Source organism: Oxyura jamaicensis, chromosome 3 (genome assembly GCF_011077185.1).
Source record: "Oxyura jamaicensis isolate SHBP4307 breed ruddy duck chromosome 3, BPBGC_Ojam_1.0, whole genome shotgun sequence".
Classification (NCBI taxonomy): Eukaryota; Metazoa; Chordata; class Aves; order Anseriformes; family Anatidae; genus Oxyura; species Oxyura jamaicensis.
This window is the reverse complement of record NC_048895.1, coordinates 92655659-92677146: the sequence shown is the minus strand read 5'-3', so window position 1 is coordinate 92677146 and position 21488 is coordinate 92655659. Positions and strand designations below refer to the sequence as shown.

At 38.5% G+C, this 21488-nt stretch overlaps 1 protein-coding gene across 12 annotated transcripts in view; it reads right to left on the bottom strand.

Moving 5' to 3' along the window:
• Positions 1 to 21488, bottom strand: part of DST (dystonin) — a 296284-nt gene that overhangs the window by 159498 nt on the left and 115298 nt on the right. For 11 of the 12 annotated variants that reach the window (XM_035322484.1, XM_035322491.1, XM_035322490.1 and 8 more), the window contains 2 exons: positions 20417 to 20509; positions 2420 to 2586 (listed from right to left, as the gene is read on the bottom strand). In XM_035322484.1, coding sequence (XP_035178375.1) covers positions 2420 to 2586; positions 20417 to 20509 — 260 coding nt within the window. Of the gene's footprint in view, positions 1 to 2419; positions 2587 to 9822; positions 10765 to 20416; positions 20510 to 21488 lie in introns of those variants that run through there. The other variant, XM_035322485.1, reaches the window with a different exon arrangement.

The window sequence follows — 21488 nt, the reverse complement described above, 5'->3', positions numbered from 1 at the left end:
AGCATATGGACAACCACAGCTAGAAATATGTGCATCTGTTAGCATTTAACCTACTTATCAATCAGAACATAAGCTAAGTTTATTTTTATTCTCTGGAATAAAACACTGTAGTTAAAAATACCAGGCGACTGTTTGGGAAGACCATTCCTATCTTGTGAGCAATAGCTGGAAATTATTATCTCTATTTTAATGACACAAAATTGCGAAGGAAAGAAACATAGAAGCTCAATGAAATCAGTGGAAGAATCTCATTGATTTCATCAACAAGAGGACTGAGTCCAAGGACTATAACCTCTCAGAGCAAAAAGACATCAGATAAGGACTGTAAACATTCCTGTGAAGGCCCAAGTATCCTTAGGTATAGAAGATATGTTTACAGGAGCAGGAGAAACTAAATGGACACTGACACAGAGGGATGTAAAATGGGGACTCTGCGCTTGCTCAGGAGACACTGAACTGTGTGCAGCCACTGAATGGTGTGCTTTATGCAAAGCATTCTGTCAAAGGTGCCTGTTCTTCTCAGCTGAAAAGCTGTGAATGAAACTCTCAGAGCACTGCCAAAAACAGTATTCCAGCAGATCAACTGCAGGTAGTCAGTAATACCCTGAAGCATTCACATTTCTGCAGCTGGAGGAAAGAATTCAAGTTTTTAATTATTTACTAATTGATCTGTACCACAACTACTAGCTGTTAAGCTGTAAGGGCTATGCCCCTCTGCATGTGAAGCCCTGGTACAAGTCTCTGAATATCTGGGAAGTATTTTTTCTTATCCTGTCTTATTATGCTCTTTCATTTTTCTTTTCCTCCCCTCTCTCTGGATCTTTCAAACTGTTTATTTTTTCAAGCAGTTGCCTGTGCTACGTTCATTCTTTTGGCTGCTCTATCCTGAAGTAAAACAGCCCAGTCCCTTGCCAGTTATTTCCCTTTGTCTTGCCAATGTTACTAAAAGAAGACTTTCTTGTTGGCATGCACCTCCTCCCTCACTGGCTACCCAGAACAGAAGCATTACTCAGAAAAACAATGCACTGATTGAGATGCAACTTCATATTCCTTAAAGTTATGCACTGCCACAGCTACCTTGCCCGGGACTCAGAGCACACTATGTTATGCTTACAGCCTCTCCACACAATGCTTGGGGAATAGGATGCATCTGCTTGACTCATTTGTCTCCCATTTTACTTTAGTCTCTTAGTCCCGACACTGCATGCATGCTAGCTCTTCCTAGGCTTCTTTCTGTGGTGAGCCAAGTGGTCCCACGACAGGAAATCCAAGAAACAAATAAATCTACACTAGAGAGAGCCAAATTTGATGTGTTTTATTTCGGACACTCCTTCAGCATTATATCAAGGAAATCACGTACTCTCAAGCTTAAGATATACCCAATCACATACTGCACAAACTCTTTACACATGCTGTAATAAAACCCAGAAGTTGGAAGCCTTACAAGTGAGGGACGAGTCTGTTCACGTTAATTAGCCCAGTGGCTGGAAGACTCTCCCATGTGGTCCTCTAATGCACAAACCTCTGAACCTCCTTGTTCAAGTCAGGAGCAAACAAATAAATACAGCGAGATGCCACCAAGAGGGAAGGAATGCTGAGCAAAGTTGCTTAGATCTTGTCCCTCTGCTGAGCTCTGATGCCAAAATCAGCTTTAAAAAAAGACACCTGTTCTTACTTAGAACCCAGATGACACTTTCTCATGTCAGTAGACATCTTCAACTGGATTTTAAGTAAGCTGGCCTAGTTTTTAAATAAGTTGACCTACCTTCTACCTGCAGCCACCAATGGTTTTACCAATGCCTGTTTATAAGAGGCATCACAAACGTATAGTAAGGGACAGCAAGTAGCAGCACAATGCCCTTCTCAGACTGGAAGCATCAAGCCATTTTCCAGGAGACTCATCTTAGAGTAACCTGGGCTCCAAGCAGAAACAGTGCAGAAGCACTCAGCTCCAGAGGGACAGTAGAGTCCAATGGAGAAGAACATGGGGCATTAAGATGTATCTCTTGTCGTAAGGGTTTACGACAATAAAACAGTAGTTTGAGGGCCTTCGTTAGCAGTGCAGTTTTACCCTCTGGTGTTTAGCTCTGCATTGACCCTTGCCTGTACCTTGGCGTTACGGTATGACCAAAGGGACTATGAAGAAGACTGAGAACTAGAACCCCAGGGACACTCTGCTCACCAGGTTGGAGGTGCCCCATGTAAGATGTGTAAGATCTGTGGGGGCTCACATCTGAAGAATGAGGGACACCAAGGTGCTAATGTGGCATATTTTGGCTGCTAGAAGAAAGGACTGCCCAGGAAGAGACATTGCCATCTCCACAGCCACAGTGCTATTACAGGCAGAAACCACAGAGCTCTCTATGTACTTTATAATACTGTAAGTAATATTTCTCAAGAGAACAAATGGAGCACTTACCTGTATTTATGAATGATGGCATTAAATAATCTTCCATCACGCCAGCAGGTAGTGAAATTTTCACAACGGATTCCAGCATAACCCTCAGTTGTCTGCTGCGACCACAGGAGCAATCTCTCTTTTGCAGACATGTCCTCTGACTCTCCAGTAACATGGATATCAGATATCTAAAATATAATTAATGTAAGTATTAAAATTACATAAAATACTCAATAGTATTTAAAGGATCGTGGAAAAACACTCTTCAGTAGTGAATAATTTTATTTTTTAGCATCTGAATATATCATCATAAATGAATATAATTATTCACATGCTAAAGTAATATTATTTCTTGTCATACCCCTATACATTCTTGGTGTCTTCATTATGAAATACAAAGGGTGTAGGATCACAATTCGTCAGCCAATTCTCAGCCTCAGTTTCTGGGGACACTATAATACTCTTACGCAATGAGAAATACTTAAATATGTTTACTTTATGCTGATAATGCAGATAATAATCTATTTATATATATTATACCCATTATACATAAATGTTATATAATTATATATGTAACACAATATGTGCTACATGTAGATAATCACACCTGCATAATACCCATATTTATACCATACACATTATACATATTTTATTTAGCTATAATAACCGACTCTTTCCTTCTTAATGCAGGTTATATTATATTCAGCAGTTCAGTGGCAAAACAGTCATTAATATTAAAAATGTCATAAATTATTTTAAGAAACCATTTTTCAAGAAACATTTTAGGAATGATTGAAAAATTATAACTGAAAATTTCACCCCAGATATACAGGATTTGGTTTTGTATTCTCTAAGCATTACCGTTCTTGTGTCAAACAAAGCAGGAAAGCTGGAAAGTACTGGTAATTTTACATACAAATACTATTTTCTAGTAGATGGTCATAATGATGCTTCCTGGCCTTGAAATCTCTCAGTTCAAAGGTTTCTTCCATCTGGGATCTTCCTGGGGGAATTCAGACAGGCCAGGCTGCAAATTACAGCTTCTTTCTCTCATTAGAGCCACACAGAACCCAGTGGCAGGAAGAAAGAGATGCAGCTTTCCTAGTGGTGCTACTCAACACCTAGCAGGAGGTGGTGGGAAGCACTAGAACGCAGGGGACAAAAGGAAGAGACCTGGAGATGTCAGGGCAATGAAGTTACTGTGCTTGAACCACATTTCACATTTTCAGGGGATGATGAGCATTTACAGCCACCTGGTAAATTTTAAGTTTAATACAGGGAACAAATTAACTTGTATTATTTTCTAACTAAGTATCAACAAAATCACAAGTTGTGAAACCAGTTCTTCAGATACTTATCAAAGGCCATCATAGTTGCTGGCTCAAGGTAAGGGAAGGATACAGATAACCACTGCTAGAAAGCAAAATATTTAACTGTTAAACTAGCCCAGAAATAGCCTCCCAATAAACAAGAGCAATTTTGCTTCCTATTGTCCACAGCTTCAACACTGACCATTTTTAAGAAAAAAAAAAAAAAAGGAAAAAAATCCTTTCTTTGTTTAAAACACTGAAGAGAAACACTTGCAGCTCTGATTGTTCATAAATCTTTAGGTGTCAAAGTGCTGCATGGAATATTTACGACATGAAATCACAGGAAGTATAGGATGTATGAGTCTTAAACCTGAAATCAACAGGGAAAGCAATGTGGCAAAAGACCAACTTAAAATCTCTTTGAAAATGTTCTTGTAAAGCTATGAAATTCATCCTCAGGGTAAAAGTTCCTTTCTTTTGGTTACCTTTATTCCATGGTACTTCAAAGCAAGAAAGCAAACCAAATATTTTTTCAGTAGCTTTAGTTTCTATTCATGACAGAACAACCAGACCACAATGTAAATGAAGTCAACCATTTACCACTTATCCGGCCAACGCTTCTGAAAGAGATGATGTCATCTGGAAGTGCCAGATGTCTAACAAAAAATAAAAGCGATATTTCTTTCCTTTTTTTTTTTCTTTTTTCCAGAAAGCCCTCTGTGTGTAACCCTTAAGAATCACATTTTTCAATATATTTTAACATAAGCAAGTGAGCAGTGTAATTTGGTAATGGCCATTCCTTGCCGCTACGTTCAAACCTTTGGCCTCCTTCACAGTTAATTGAACCGTGTTGGCTATGTACATTTCCAACTGCAGAGAGTGCAAACACAGCATATTTGAGTGCGTGTTAGATTCCTCCAGCAGAAAGTGATTTCAGATATCAAGGCAATTTCTGAAGGTCATGCTTGTATCTGTTATTACATGTAAACAACACTCATAGCTATGGTCACAGACAGAAGGAGAGCACTTCTCCTGAAAGATACCCACTACGCAAGTTTTCAGTCTAAGTTCTGGATGGCTAAAGCATGAATTTAGCTCATTAACCTAAGATCAATAGGATTTTGATCAAATATCCTCTGAGCACCATTTCACAGCCTAGTTGGCCAGCTGAAGAAAAAGGAACAGACTACACTGGCTTCAGAAACTAAAGTTGCTTTATACTCACAGAAGTAGCCCCTCTCGATGCAGGTTAAGGAACACTATTAGCTTTAGATCTGTAACAACCTAAGAACTTCTGTTTCTTAATTAAAATATTTCAGATTCTAAGGCTAAGATTTCAGACTATCATAAACACTGAATTCATATTTAAAAAGTGTAAAAATACAAAGGAGGGAAATGGTGAGTCAAAGAGCTGTATTTTCTTATGCTTACAAATAGGAACAAAATATCATTTGTCATAGGAAAGAAAAAGAACTATTAAATTAAGTAATACTGGAACTGAAAATAGTTAGGGGCAATCAGATCTTTTATTGTACAAATTTCATTCAGATACCTCACAAACCTAGCAAACCAACCCACTACAATCCGTTAGTAGAAGACATTTGTTCCTTGAGCATGGAACAAATTAGTGAGTTTGCGTGGGCTTAAATAGTTGTTTGCTGGGGATCCAGCTCTCCAAATTATCTCATAAAGCCTGTGAATTGCAAGTTATACAAGAAAAACTGTCAGAGATAACTCTCTGGACAGCCCTAGTATCTCATGATCAGTCTTAAATGGCACTAAACACCTTATTTCTTGTTTCTAACTAACTAGTTCAGCTCTGCCACTGCAGGTGTTTGTAGCTCTGCCTGTAAATTCTCTCTGCATCACACAGTACACCAAAAAGCCTCAAGATCGGAAGTTGTACTGATTTCAGTGATGTCGCTTTGAGTCCAAAGAAAAGAGTAGACTAGAACAAATTGCAAGGAGTATTTCCTCTGATTCCACCCTGTTCCAAATATTTTGCGGTCTAAACTGAACATAATGGACTAACTATACAAAAGTACAGAATCAGCTACAGATGATACACAGATGTGTGATGGCAAATGAATAAAATGTATTCGGATGTTAGCTAGCCCTAAAAGAGAAAAGTCTGAAGAATATAAAGAAATGAAAAAAAAATACATTAATTATGAAGACATTTCGGACTTTCAAGGCCAGGCTGGATGGGGCTTTGAGCAACTGATCTTGTGGGAGGTGTCCCTGCCCATGGCAGGGGGGTTGGAACCGGGTGATCTTTGAGGTCCCTTCCAACCCAAACCATTCTGTGATTCTATCATTTTAAAAAGCTTACTTGAACCAAAACATTCCTGACTATCAAACAGAAGGCAGCAATATTTATACCCTATTTTCCATCTAAGTAGCTAAGTAGTTAGTTATGCATTGTGTTTGAAAAGGATTGTTTGACAGCATGCTGAGGGAAGTGCACTTACACGAATGGAATTTGAACTTGCATGTGATCACAAGAACTCATCTCCCCTGACGTTACTGTTGGACTTTGTGAATTTCCATTTGGCCATAAATGTAAATGCTTCTATTCAGCTCTATGCAAGTCTTTCTGGAGCCCTGCGTACAGTTTTGGACAACACCCTTAAAAATTTTTGGATCAATTGGAGAAGATTGGAAGAGAAAAACAAGGAATACAAAAATCTAAAAATGCATGACCTTTTAGGAAAGATTGAAAAAAAATGTGTTTAGTTAGTCTAACGCAGGGAAAACTGAGGAGAAACATCACAGCAGTCTTCATAAATGTAAAATGCTGTGCAAAAAACAGTAATAAATCAAATCTAGGAATAGGAAAAGAACTGATGAGTTTTAAATGGGCATAGGTGTTTTCAGCTAAAAAGCCTTTGTAATACAAAAGACAGAAAAGCACTAGAATTAATTACTCAGGAAGGATGTGAAACCAGCAGCATGGCAGACACAGAAGAACAAGCTATGCCTATCCGTCAGGAACGGTTTTCATGAAGTTCTCTTGACTTCAGCTACAGAGATGACACAGATGACCTCTCCAGAACCTTTTCAGTGCTAGTTTTGTAGTTCCATCAATTATAAATCTCCTTCATTCACCGGCACCAAAGGGAGATTGCATCTGCTTCGTGTTTTACAAGGGAGCAAACAATGCCAATAAAGCAGAACTTCTGACTTTTGCACCCTTGCTCTGCAAATCACATTGCAGGACAACTGACATCTCTCCCTCCCTTAGCTGCACTACATGAAAACACCAGATGACATGATGGTGGATATAGTTGGAAGGCATCTTGCTGTATTACAACTATTTGAAATGGTAACTGAAATAACGAACGGATGATTACTTAACAAGAAGCATTTTACTGAATAAGCGGGCTACAAATAAACCATTTTTTTTAATTCCAAAATGAAGTATATCACCTCTAACGTGATTCAAGCACGTTTTTCTTCTTGCTGATTATTATTGGTACCACAGAAAAGACATTCACTGAATTAGACACTATGTAAGTAGCAAAACGTTGTCTTGGCTGCAATCTCCTCAGCTAACAGTTGACTAGTGAAAGGAGGTGAGTTATTCTGTTTATATGTTAGTTTAGCCATATCTTTCCTAGAAAAAAATCACATTCATGAACTGTAACTGAACCCACCACAGATTAAGCTGGAAGAATAACAGTGATGGCTGATGCTGTGATCCAGAGAAGCCATTGGTTTCTACACAAGTTGACAACCGTAAAAACTGGAGGTAACATCAGCTGGTAACTTTCTTTTGCTGATAATCATTGAAAGTCATGGCTTGTTTCAACACAGTGACTGTACCCCCTAGAGAGAAGCCAAAACTACGGACTTGGTTTTCTACTCTACCTGCACTTTGCTAAAACATCACTGACAAGGGGGATGTCACAGGAAGCCTGTTTGTTTGAGTATCAACTTCTTGACCTTAGTGCAAGCTTCCAACTGCTCTAGAACAGCCCCAAGAACTGTACCAGAGAATATCTTGCTTGTGGAAGTCAACCTCCTGTACTAGAAAAAAGGGCTGTAGCAACGAGGCCCAGGCAGAGTGTAAAAAAACTTAAATCTCCATGTTCTCAGTGAACAGTCAGTAATGAACAGAACATCCCAGCTGCTTGAATTTTGCAAACAGGAAAACAGAGCTAATGCTACAGAACACATGAACACAAAATCCAAATTGTGTCACATGCATAAGGAAAGACATATTAATGTGTCACAGAAAGAGGCTCTAAGGACAAGGACATAGTCAACATATTCCAGTAGTGGTTATCATGATGTTTCAGCAGATAAAACATCAGACCTCTGTTACAGTGCAAATTAGCTCACTGCACTAATCAGTTTCCTCTAATATATGCCTCCTGGTATGGCAAGCAAACATGCTTCCAAACATCAGGTGCAGCTGCAGCACTGTGTAAGCTGAGCACACATTACAGCCTGAATAAGCTGACAGGTGAGTGTGTGCCACTGACCTCTGCAATTACGGCAAAGCAAATGGTAAAACCAGTGAGACTGGTAACTGCAAACCTTGCGTATCAGCTCAGGCTGGTATCAGGAACTTTGTGGATTTGTACAAATAACAGCTTTCCTGTTCTATACTAAAATACAAGATATCCAAATACCTGTTTAATTCTCAAAAGCAATCAAAGAGAAAATGGTCATGACTTTGTAAACTAAGCCCAAGTCTGAAATCTAGTTTTCTTCCTGGGTTTGTTCTCAGGTCAAAGCTAGGTGCTTTTACAATTATTTATATTCACAATCCTGGATGGAGAAAGGGAATTAAACTGAAAACCAGACATTTCAGCAACTCAGGTGTTTTTACCAGTATCACCAGCACAAGCCTCAGTGTTGATGTAGAGCTCGAAAGAAGTCTTTTTTTTCTCCTTTTACTGTGGTATCAAGGAGTATATGCCTGGTAATAGCTGGAGTGATATTAGAAGTTCAGTTCCTCTGATTATACTGGAAAAAGCAGTCATGCTTGGCTGAACAGGCACAGCCTCATACTCCTCTGCTCAGTAATGACGTTTTGTTCAAATCAAAGAACATCCCTAAGCTGTTCCTGAATTCCAGTTAAGATTAAGAGGGCAAAGACCTCCATGTGTATTAGAAGGTTATTTGTGCCACCATGCACTCCGTATTGTAATTGAGTGCATTATCTGTATTTAAATCCTAAGCCTGGAAAAAGTATAATTTGTGTCATGTTACAAAAGTAAATTATATAAGCAACACAGTTGCCCTTAGCTTTTTGCTGAAAAGAGTGCCTTTGGCATATGCCCTTTCTCTCCGTTGACTCAACTCAAAGCTCAGATGTCCCTGTTCAGGAAGGAGAATCAGTTTTGGACCGGATCCTGGTACTGGCATTTGACCCACACTTACAGATTTCAGTTGTACTGAAGATGAGTGGGGCAGGACTGATATGGATACCGACAAACAAAAATTTGCTTTCCTTCAGATATTCCGCAACTGAGCTTGCACTTCAGATATACTGTAAAGCAAAATTAATCTTACCCTCAGAGGAAGATGGAATTTGAGTAATTAATATTAATAGAGCACATAATTTTGGAGGAAAGATCTTTTAAAAGCACAGGGCATTATTAACATGATTTATGTCCGCTTTTTCTATTTCAAGGTTCCTACATTTTTCAATCATTCTTCAGTTCCTCTTGGTCAGAACTAAAAAGCATTAGAAATATTTCCTTTATCTGATGCAAGATTAAAAGGTATTACAAGACTGTTAAGTGTTGATAAAAAAATTTACCACAGAATTAGATGTGATCTAAAACAACTCTCCAGAATTCACTCCACCTCCTCGATTTTTAACATCAAAATCTTTTTTTAAAAAAATAGGAAAGAAATTGAACTATAGACAGCAGAACAGCACAAGGATAAATCAATACTCCTGAAGTACAGAGGTACTGCTTAACCTACGAAAAAGATCAAGTATATATCCTGTCCCATGATTACCTGTAGCATCACAGCATGTGTCAACAGTTTACATGCAGCATAGTGGAAGACATTTCTATAGCACAACAAAAATACTGTTCCAGTACTTATTGCGAGCTAAATTGCAATGTTTATGTACAGTGCCAAAGTATTTACCTTGCTCCTGTTTGGTGAAATGCTATATAATGCTTTTTCTTTTGGCAACTGGGAAAACACATCATCAGAAGAATAAAACCTCTTTTGTTCAAGCAGTGGATCACTTTTGCTTTCACGAAGAAAGTGACACAACTTCTCAGATTTATTGCTTTCTGGGATATCTTCAACAATTCTGCAAGAAGTTTGGTTAAACCCAGTTTCTTCATGCTCTCTGCCTAAAAGGTGGATAGCAGAATTCAAGCTAGCAGCTTTTTTGTAACAAAGACCACTTGCTTTCTTCTGAAATGTTAATTCTCTCTTGTTGTCACAGTCTGAATATTTCCTCTTCCAAGCACGTCGTTCCTCTGAACTCCTCCTGTCTCGTTCATTTAACCATACCTCTGTTTCATCAGACTTGGTGAGCTTCTGATTATCACCATGAAAACTGCCCCAACAGGGAGAATCACTGTTTGTTTCCCTCAGTAAAACTTCTGCTTTAATAAGTTCAGCCGAAAGGTCTGTACTCACGGGCAGAGCATTACCCTCCACTGTTAGTCTCTGTGGGAAGGAATCAGCCAATCCCATACCCTTTGGAAGAATCTCGATGTTTTCTGAAATCCCCGCTTCATATTGACTTTTTTCTTCATTTTCTTTAGTCAGTACAGAATCTGGTCTCCCGTCCACTGATTTCTTTCTCGATTTTCTTCTGAAATATTTTCTTCCAGGGGAATGTTTAGCTGGACTTAAGGGAGCTTTGGCAGGATCCAAGTACTGTTCTTCCTTTTCAGCCCTTACGCATCCACAGACATTCCCCATTTGGTGTTCAGGAACTCACAGACACACAGCCTCATTCATCCCAGTATATTTACATACACTTAAATCCTCCTCAGGACGCTAAGAACTGCAGTTTGCACTGTAATTCCTTCCAGGCTTCCCCTCCATCCTCCTCAGTACGTAGCCATTTTGCTTATGAGAAACGCACACGCAATAAATGTTGTGGCAGGGTGCCCAGGCAGGGCCTGTGTCTGATTAGACACTGTGGCTTATTTCTGGCCACCAATCCTCTTAAATAAACATCACCGCGGCAGCATTAGGCCGGAAAGCTGATGGCCTTTCACAGAGATGACATAGCATTTATGAGCAAAAGAAAAATTCTTGCATACATTCTAACTCCCTGTTTCATTTGGTAACTCAAACAAGATAAAGTAGGAAAATATGCAGCAACCTTTGAAACTATTAGCTCCACGCCGGATCCAAAGCAAGCAGGACAATAAATAGCTACAGCGATCTAGTTGGCAAATTTGTTTTTCACTGCCTATGCTCTTATTATGTATCCAATGATCCACAGAAAGGAAGATTAAAGTAAACGATCAGAGATTGCTTTGGCAGCATGTTGGGGGTCAAGCTCTTATTTGTATGTGGAGATTTCATAGCAGCTTACGTGATTTTTACTGATCTGTCAGCTATAAATAACCTGCTGCTTCACCATTATCATAAGAGCTCAGGACAGGGGTGCTGTGTACTTGGGGCTGGAACCTTGCTGCCAATTTAAAACTTCTGGCACAGAAAGGTGAAGCAAAATTTCAAGAGCCAGTCCGTCTAGAAAATTGTCTACAGTTACTGTAAAAAAAATATATATATAGCTATAATATGTCCAAATTAAACTCTACTGGTATTTTTAAAGTCAAGTTTTTTCCTCCTCCCATTCTCCTGTTCTCTGGCTCTGAAAATAATAGCCAAGAAATATGAGCATACATATGAAAACTAGATGGAAACATAAGCCATTAAAATGCAAGCATGTCTAATCACCAACATATTTTGTTTGGAAAATATCTGTATCTATTTATAAATTAAATAAAAATGCAAGCTTCTGCTTCATTTTTGTTACCAATATACAAAACCTACTAAAACAACACACATTGGCAGGGGTAATGTGATGGTTCCTCACAGAGAGAGAACTACCAAGTAGCTTGCAAAGCATCATCAAGTGTCGTCACTGAGTTTCCCTCACTTGTTTTAAAAGGAACTGCAATAATGAAACCCAGGGACTTTATCCCCAGGGACCGGTTCCACCAAAATATTCTACAACATTTTACAGATGGGATCAAGAGCAATCATGTTAAAAAAAGTGCTGTCAGCAAGCAAAGAATTCACAAGAATAGGGATGCTCATTACTGACTATTCTCAAGTCACCGGGGTAAAATTTGCTCAGATAATGCTATAGTATAGCACTAACATAGTATATAAGGCTGTTAAAGAATGGTATGTACCAATGCTAGATAAGCAGCTACATATTGGCACATTTCTTCTCCAAGCAGATGTTTATGCTATGACCACATCCTATTCCACGGCCTTGATTTGTATTTGCATTTGTACTATGCTCAACATAAAGGTGCGGCCGTGACATTTGCTCCCTTTACCCACAGTAAAAGCTGCCAGCCAGCTTAGTTTCTACCCAGCTTAGAAACCTGCCTCCCTGCCAAGGTCCAGAGGACTCACTGATTTAAAACACTCCTCCCCATGGCACTGAGTTGGGTCCTGACTTGTTTCTCCCCAGCTAATACAAAAGCACATCAGAAAAATAAAAATACAGTCCTTGTAAAGGCCATTGTTGTGTTTGTATAATTAAACAGCTTTGACACTTGAGAATATACCTCTCTTTCTCCTCTCTCATCAGAAAAGAGGACTGAGGACTTTGCAACGCAACTGACCAAGACTGACTTCATTTCACACAGATACAGCTTTTGGTTTAATAATAATATGTGTAATAATAATAATAATTTATTGTACAATATATCATAGTGTAATAATGAAATATTTCATTATGGAGTCATTAAAAAATGACTTATGACTATCCTGCTAAAACAGAAATTATGCAAAAGATTAAAGATAAGAGTCCGTCATTTGAATGAACACTTACAAGTTTTCATGCCATATTAACCGTCTCATCAAAAGTGTACTTAATATAACCTATAAATACACTGCCAATGTTCTTCCTCCACAAACTTTGCAGGAGTTAAGAAACTGATTAAAAAAATTGCACACTTAAATTTTCCAATGCAAATACATATTTAAATGAAGGCATATGAGGTTTCTAAACAGTAACTGTATTAGCTAACTGATTTTTAACAAACTGTGATTTACTACATGTTTATTTTAGACTGATTCAATTTGTTTAACAAGCAGTATGACGCCACCTTCTTCCAAACAAAAACCATCCCTAAAGCATTATTCACTACTTCAAAACCCTCATTAGAATTGGTGGCACACTGACTGACATAAAAATGTCAGCATAAATTGGTTTCAAGATAGGTCAGAAGAAACACATGGTTATTTTACAGCTGACAATCTGTGCTTTGTAATGTCAGCAGTATTTTAGAAAGTTTCTGATTTAGCATATCCTCATATATATCTTATTTTTTTTCTTAGTGGTTTATTGGTTTTCTCAGAAAACGAGATGCCTCTGAAGCGCAACTAAAACTTGAGGCAGCAAAAATACAAGAATCAGTTCTGAAACAATGGTTACAAGCCCCCTGCTTCCAACAATCCCGGCTTACCTCCGTGTGTTCCAGGCCAGTTTAGATGAATGCAGATGGCTTATCTGCAGCTATTCACAGACTTTATCTATTTCTCAATATTAGCTAGGAATAAATTCATTCCAAATATATCTGTACAGATTATTAGCAGTATTTGCACATTTCTATCTCTGAGAAAAAGATGAGAAATGTGTATTTTTGATACTTAGTCAATTTAACAATTCTTACCAGCTGTTCCTTAGTGAGAAGGCTATCACCTCTCTTAACAAGTCTTTCTACTATTTATTGCATTTTTGGAAGCAAAAAAAAAGCAAACTTTACGATCCCTTACTTATGTCCTCGAACCAAATAAAAGATCAAGGACAAAAATAATTGAAAAATTGCATCTACATCAGTTGGATTTTTTAAAAATATATTTTATGTGAAATCATATTTAGTGTTAAGGGAAGATGTTAAGCACAAGTATAAGCAACTAAGGACACAATGACCACTTTCATCTAACAGACATTCTATAAAGTCATTAGCTTTTCTCAGTGAGAAAGAGACAGAGACAACAGGGTTAAACTGGAGTCTTGGAAAAGGGAAATTGAAATTTCTTCTAAAACGTGTCTGCTAGAGCAAAGTAATATGTCATCCAAGTGAAGTAGGATGCTGACCAGGCCAGGGGCTTTGTCCCAGACATCTGACTAGACCCCAGTGGAAGCTCAGCCTTGGCTGAAGCCAAAGAAACAGATAATCAAAGTTGTTAAAATACTTACATGGATTGCTCTGGTGTTAGGATTATGTTTTGTTTTGTTTTTGTTTATTTTGTTAAAGAAACACCCAAAGATCCAAATACATGTTTACCGATACCAAAAAATTTTAAAGGGAGATTAGTGAAAGACTTTTTCTGGCACATAAACCCTTAAGAAGAATAACATGAATAAAGGATTAGACCAACACTTGTCTGCAATTTGATCTGTCTTAGAGACTGCTTAATCACAAACAAGAGGTTAACATTAAGACACAGCAAACAAACGATTAACATCAAGGCATGAAATAGCTTGTGAAGAGGTATATGTATGTTTTGCGGGCATTTAACCATAGATTTCTGTAACTAATCAAATGTGGGGCTGTGAAATGTTCTTAACATTGAAGAGGTGTATCACACTTTAACGTGGCAAAGCTGTCGAAATAAACTAGAATCCACTATAGGCAGTTTCAGATCTATGTTCCCTCCCCACCCCCCCTTTTTTTTTAATGCAACACAGGAAAAGCAATAGAGCATTTAGCATAAAGGTTACGTGTCATTTCACCGTACGAAAGCAGCATACCAGATTACCAGAAAGCGTTTTATTGCACAGCCCAAAGGTCACATGCAGAATGACAGAGAGACAAACTTAAGTCAAAGAGAAAGTGAAAACTAAAACACAGCAAAAGATGGAGAACAAACCAAGAAATTAAGGCTTTCCAGCACAAACAAAAGGTTATATTCAGTTCAGTTTGAGCTGTACATGCACTGCTCAAAACGTAAAAGAGCTGTTCAGCTACCAGGTACCACTGAGGTACCCAAAGTACCACCTGAAGAGCAGATCTGGCAGGGGAGAGGTTTTATGTCCAGTGAGATGACTCTTAGCAAAGCAAGGAAAGAAGAATTTGTTCTTTGGTGGTGGCTTTATGGCATTCAGCATGAACAGAATCAACTGAATGAGATAACTGCTCCTTACTCTTACCAGCTACAGATATCCCACTATTATTAGACATGAAGTATAAATGATTCTCAACAAGATTTAATGCCTCTTATCTTTGTGAGTCAGATGAATCCCAGAAATTCCTAGAATTTCATGCTCATTTTCTTAACTAAAATTTAGCGACTTTCTTATACTGCTGAAGAGTTCTGGAAGAGATAATTGTGAGCTCAGCTGAGGAATAAAACACAAAGCCTACCCCATCAGATATGGAGTGACAGGTCTGCTGCTGGGAATCTCAAATCCCAAGTGGAACAGGGTTTATAACCACTGACAGTTGGAGATTACACAATTAGCCTCATCATAGCTCCATCTTTAAATCTTTGAGAAGATCAGACCTGGAATTGTTCTAGCTATTTTAAAGCAGAGGCAGATTAAATGTCCATCTTTGGGATCCAAGACCCACAGCTTGGACAGGGCCCAGAGGCCAACTCCAGATCCAGCTGCTCCTGGCAGACTAGAAATAGGTGGCACGAGAATGGCAAGTGAGGGTCAGACCCAACTCTCAATTCCACGTTGCCATTTCAGGAACAGAAAAATAGGCAACATGTCTCTTATACAATGACTCTTATCATGGATTTAGCATCAGAACAACTGAAACAGAGGAAGGCGCTGAGATCCCAGAATATCTCATTATTCCTCTGCTTATTACAAGTCATCTGCTGGAGTGGACCACCACTGGAGTTGTCTCCTTCTCTGGCCACCTCTCAGACCCTGAATGAAGTCCAAAGCCTTTGTGACCAATGCAAGAGTGCTTCAAAATAGTATTAATTGCACTGCAGCCTCCAAACACCTAACTGTGGTAAGAGGTATCAGGAACTTAAGAAAAGGCTGAGTAGCTATGTATCTCCGCCAAGTAACCTACAAGGAAATCCACGCTTCTTGCCTTTTTCCCCAATGGAGGCAAATATTTAACTGCTGATCCACTAGCCCAAATGAACAGTCCAAGGACTGCTTTGTGGCGGACTGATAAACAACGAATTTGGCTTGAAGGCTGACAGGGAACCAACAGCAAAAAAGTATTTGCTGGCTGACAGGAGAAATGTTACGAGGTAACACGTGTCCTAAGGAGGACTGGGAAAAAGAGCCCATCTTCTCTAGAGGGGGCTGGACGGCAACGTAATGTCTGGACAAAAGCGTTACAGACTGGAGCCTTACAAGCAGCCTTTTGTAAAAAAGGCCTGATTGCAGGGAGATGGGGAGAGTGGAAGAAAGAGTGTTTCACAGGAGTTACTGAGCTGCAAAATGATGATGAAACAGTAATAAATAAATAAACAAACCTACTGAGTCATGACTTGGAAGTTCCGGAAAATTGTGAAGGCCTGAATTCACAGAGGCCTTGAATTTAAGACACTTAAAAGTTTCAGGTTTCAGTTTTTGCTTTGTTTTGTTTTTAAACAATTACAGATTACTCTAAAAGATTGTGAAATTAAAGAATGTTTGCAGTGGTTTGAAAATAAATGATCACTGCTTTTCACAGAAATTATCCTACTAAAACTGTAGTTACTTTCTGAGGTCCAGAATCTGCCTTTATAGCTGCTCATCTGTAATGTCATCAGTGAAAATGTATTGGGTGTTGAAGAAAAAATCTATTCAAATATTAATTTGGACATATATACATGCAGCATATAATTATAAAAACAGTGCAACCTGATTTAGCAGGTTATAAAGATGCCACAAACTAATAGTAACTATTGCATTATGAAACAGAAATTTAAAAGAAAAAAGAAAACAAAACACATATATTACTAAAAGCATGTGAAAAGCATTGAAAGCTTGCCTAAATCCTAACAACACATGTCTCAGGGATTTTCCATAACTACAGAACAAATTATTTTCTAACATACTTAACTCAGTAAACTACTGGATTTCCTATTCTATCATTTCTGTATCTTATATACAATTACTTGGGCCACAGAAGAACGTACATTTTTTAGACTTGTGCAGCTGCAGCTGCAAAAGCCAGTGGTGTAACACAGAATAAAGCTTACATTTATCTAATTGTGGGTACCGACTCAGAAAGCCATAAACATCTCTAGACATAACTCAGATGCAATAGAAACTTAATCCTCAAATGCTTATCATCTCCTTTTTGTTCATCACATCCTTCCCCTAAATCATTTCTAAATTCATTCCAACACTCAGAAGGATTTTCTGTTTTGATGAAATACTATCCCTCAGTTAAGTGCCATGACTCAGAGAAACAAGAAACCACAAAGAATAGGCAAAAGAATCCCTCACCTTTTGACTACATCCCACGTTGCAATGGTGTTAAGATCACTGACAATGATGAAACAGAGGCAATAACATCACACAGCAAACAGACCCTTAGACTCGCTGAGAAATAACTACTTCTGCAAATGATTAGAAATTTTAAGGGGCATTTCAAATTAAGACACCTGGTGTAGGTGTCTTTGTATAGGCGTTTATATGCTGGGTAGGTCTCTAGGAGCCCATTTTATTCAGTTGAGGCAGTTTCCTAAACACAGCCTTCTAGAGCCCAGTGAGATACCTTGCTAGATCCCTGCTGGCCTGCAGCTGCAAGTCTAGAAGAACATAGGTCTCTCATAGATCTGGTGTCTCATCCAAGAGACTCCACACTTGAGTCAGCACTGTGAACTCCACATGCACGTCCTGGATACTGTAATGAACCTCAAATGACATCTGTCTTCATGCAACTGAATCAAGCCTGGCAGATCTAGTTAGTACAGTTATCAGACCTCTAACAACAAGCTAACATGCTCTGAAGTAAAGACAAAAGGAGAAAGTCAATTGCCCACCTAGAACATCTGTGACACTTAAAACCATCTAGGATATCTACATGGGGATAGCAGATGCATGCAACAAAGGACCTCAGGAAACTCTCCTCGTAACAGCATCTGCACCTACAGGTGAGGCAGGATACGATGCTTCATCTCAGATCACAGCAAGAGCCTATGCTGGGCAACTAAATTGGTCAGTAGGTACTCTAAGCACTTACTACAGGAGTCATCTGAATTGCTCCACCAAGTTCCACCCGCTGTATTGACTGGGCCCCAGGTCTCAAATCTGTTGCTAAACATGTTTACTTCCATTTAAGATGTATCTTATCCTGCCTGATCTCAAGTCTCTCCCCAGCTGACAGTGTGCTTCCCATAAAACCTGTCATACTTTTCATACTTATGTGGGCGTCTCATAAATCTCCAACGAGAACAGATGTTTATGCTTAGTCAAATGGAGAGAGGCTTCAGAAGGTGGTTAGCTGAATCACTCTCCAGGCTATACCAGCTGTATAGACCAAACCTCAATCCCTCAGATTATCAGATTACAGGGAGAATTTAGAATGGAATCTCACCACAACTTTCCCAATATAGGATTACTCCATGCATAAACTCTCTTATTGTCACAAAGCTTCATCTCTTTCATTAAGACTGCTGTTAGACATGTCAATTCATATTTTTCCCCCATTCAAAATCTGAGTGAAGACAAAAAACTGTTAAGTGTGCACATACGTTATTCTGAATTTCCTTATGTATTCTAAACCTGAATCTGACATATACAGGTGCCAACACCACCAAATTTCCAGATGCCTCAAAAGAAGTGGCATACAGGCAAATGCTAAGGTTGCACAGATTAGCACAGGGCATCCATCACCTTACAAATCCCTTTTGCATTCAGTATAGATACTGCAGTTGTTACTACTAAAAAGACAGAAATAATTTTATAAAATCCTTTTCTTCAGTTACTTCATATGTACTAATGTGGTTTAATATTCAGTCTAAGCACTATTCATTCTTAAAAATATTTTAACATAGATTTTTTAACAAATTATTTTGAAAAAATGAAATCTGACAGATTTACAAGACCTGAATTACACTGGTAGAGATTTATGTCATAGTTACTGAGGGTCAGGATAGAGTGACGTAAGCATTTCAGCTACAACTTAAATGGTCCTACATATTTCACACAGAGCTGGCTACCTTACAGTGGAAAATCTTTGTCACGCCAGCTCGCCTAAATTAGACACTTTGTTTTTCTTTCTTGACTTTTTTTTTCTACAGGTGGAGATAGTAATGCTAGCTTTCATCACTTCCTGTAAGCATCCAAAACCATACCCCATGTCCCATGCTTCAGTTAGCAAGAAAAAATAAAAATTTAATCCTGCAAAAACCTATTCATGAGGTTCAGAAAGATAAAACATACATCAATTAAAAGTTTCATTACCACTATCTGCTTCTATCCATGTTTTTAATAATCTTTACTTCTTAAAACGCAACAACATTCAACCATGGCTTATTCTGTGGGTCATGCTCAAATATACCTACGCCCAGACTTCTTTCTCCATATACCACATAGAAATGAAGCTAAAGGCTGAGATAACAGGGAGGTTGAGGGAACTTCAGGGCCTCATAGATGTTGAACAGTTAGATTCTCCTTTACTGTGAGCATTGGCCTTGGCTGAGCTGCCCACCATGGTTAGACCATTGCCACATTGGTCCTAATTGCGTCTTTTGATCCTCCTTACAGTTCGCAGGAAGGGAAACAAGACCCTAGCAGTTGTTTGTGTGTTTGTTTGTTTAAAAGGTGTTTGTTTTTTTTTTTTTCCCATCATAAATCTAGTGCAAGACATTCTTAAGTGAACCATGCTTTTTCTGTACAATTGTGGAACGTTTCGACCATTTAAAATGACTGCACAGCACCGAGTCCATTGCTAACAACGCTGCAGTCAGTAAATGGGAATTATCTGTCATCTGAATTACATCATCTACAGCCACAGCCATTGTGAGGGCCCCATTTTGAGGAGCAATTTAACACCGCAGACTGTAAGGCTGCATTATACTGTACACAATCTGCCCAGTGTACCACAATCAGAGTGCCACCTAGCGTGACCCGTGTTACCATCACAGTTATTGTACTAAAAACAAATGCTGAACTGTTAACAACTGCTTCAAAATGCTGAAAATAGTGCTTGCTACAATACTTGTATCAGGAAAGAAATTTAGATGATCCAGAACAAAATAAGGTTTAAAACTTTTTATTATTATTATTTCAATATTCAACAAAACCAGTCTGTAGAATAAAGCAAGGCCTATTTATCCCAGTGCAGAAAGAAATACACCAATCTTTGCCTTTAATACTGTTTGTAAACCAAGGGATATTCTATGACTGCACAGGCAAGAAATTAGACAGCAAACTACACCTTAAGATTTAGTTTATATCACCAAAAAAGAGTTATCAAAACCTTCAAATTCATGTTAGAGGCATAATGTGTATTTTTGCACAGGCTATCTGGAGGTCCTACATTGACCCACTCATCATAAAGGTAGGCAGGAATCTGAGTGAAAATGCATTGCCAAACAAAACTAGACTTACCTGAAAGTGCAAAATTATGGTCCATATCAACCCCAAAGTCAACTTGGGATTCCCATCTGTTATGTCATCATTTCTAATGTTAACCAGTTTCACCTGCCAATGAGGAAAGAAAACACACAGAATTGAAATAAATATGCCATAAATACATACCGCACTACACAAGCATGACTATAAAGGAAGCATTACTCACTTCCTGAACCTCCTCTGTTATTTTCTTTAGTTCTCAAAAGCTGAAAGGAATTAAATTCTGGCTGCCTGTGGCCTGCCAGGAATCACCCTTTCCCACCCACGCTGACTTGAGGAGATCCCTCAGCTGTCACTATGCCAGCAAATCTGCTCCCTGTGCCAAATGCCCTTCATCTCGGCCTGTGTCAAAGGGGCAAGGTGTGATAGATGGGGAAAGGATAACAAGAACATGCTGCTGATCTGTAACGGTGGTACATCGGTCTCAGGGCAATGCCAAATCTCAGGAAGTGATCACGGGCTTTCCCCATGCTCTCCCGTATCAAAGACGGAATCCAGCAACAAGAGAACTGGCCTGTTAAAGCACAACAACCTAGCTCGATAATATCAAGAATTTATTATCCCAAAAATGCCATAACAGTGTCAAAGATTATTATCACCTCTGCTGTTTTACTTATTCACAACACTGTAAACATGAAAAAGTTAACAGGGTTAAAACAAAGGTTGGTATTTTTGCAATTCCAATAAACTCACGTTCAGAGTAAATTCAATAGTACTATTTTCTTTGTTGTATTTTATTATTCCATTCAATTTCTCTCTGTCTTATTTATCCAGGTAGCCTAGCAATTAATGATGACTCAGATAAAAGGTATTTTATGCTTATGCTAGTAAAGCTAGATGCATATGCTTCTAGTAAAGCTGCATGCATATGCTTTTTAACATATGTCCTATTATCTACACTAAACAAGCAAAGGCATGTCCTCTTTTTGCTCTGCAGACATAATCTCAACTATTAGAAGAAAAAAAGAAAAAAGAAAGAAAGGAAGAAAGAAAAGAAAGAAAAGAGAAAGAAGAGAAAGAAGAGAAAGAAGAGAAAGAAGAGAAAGAA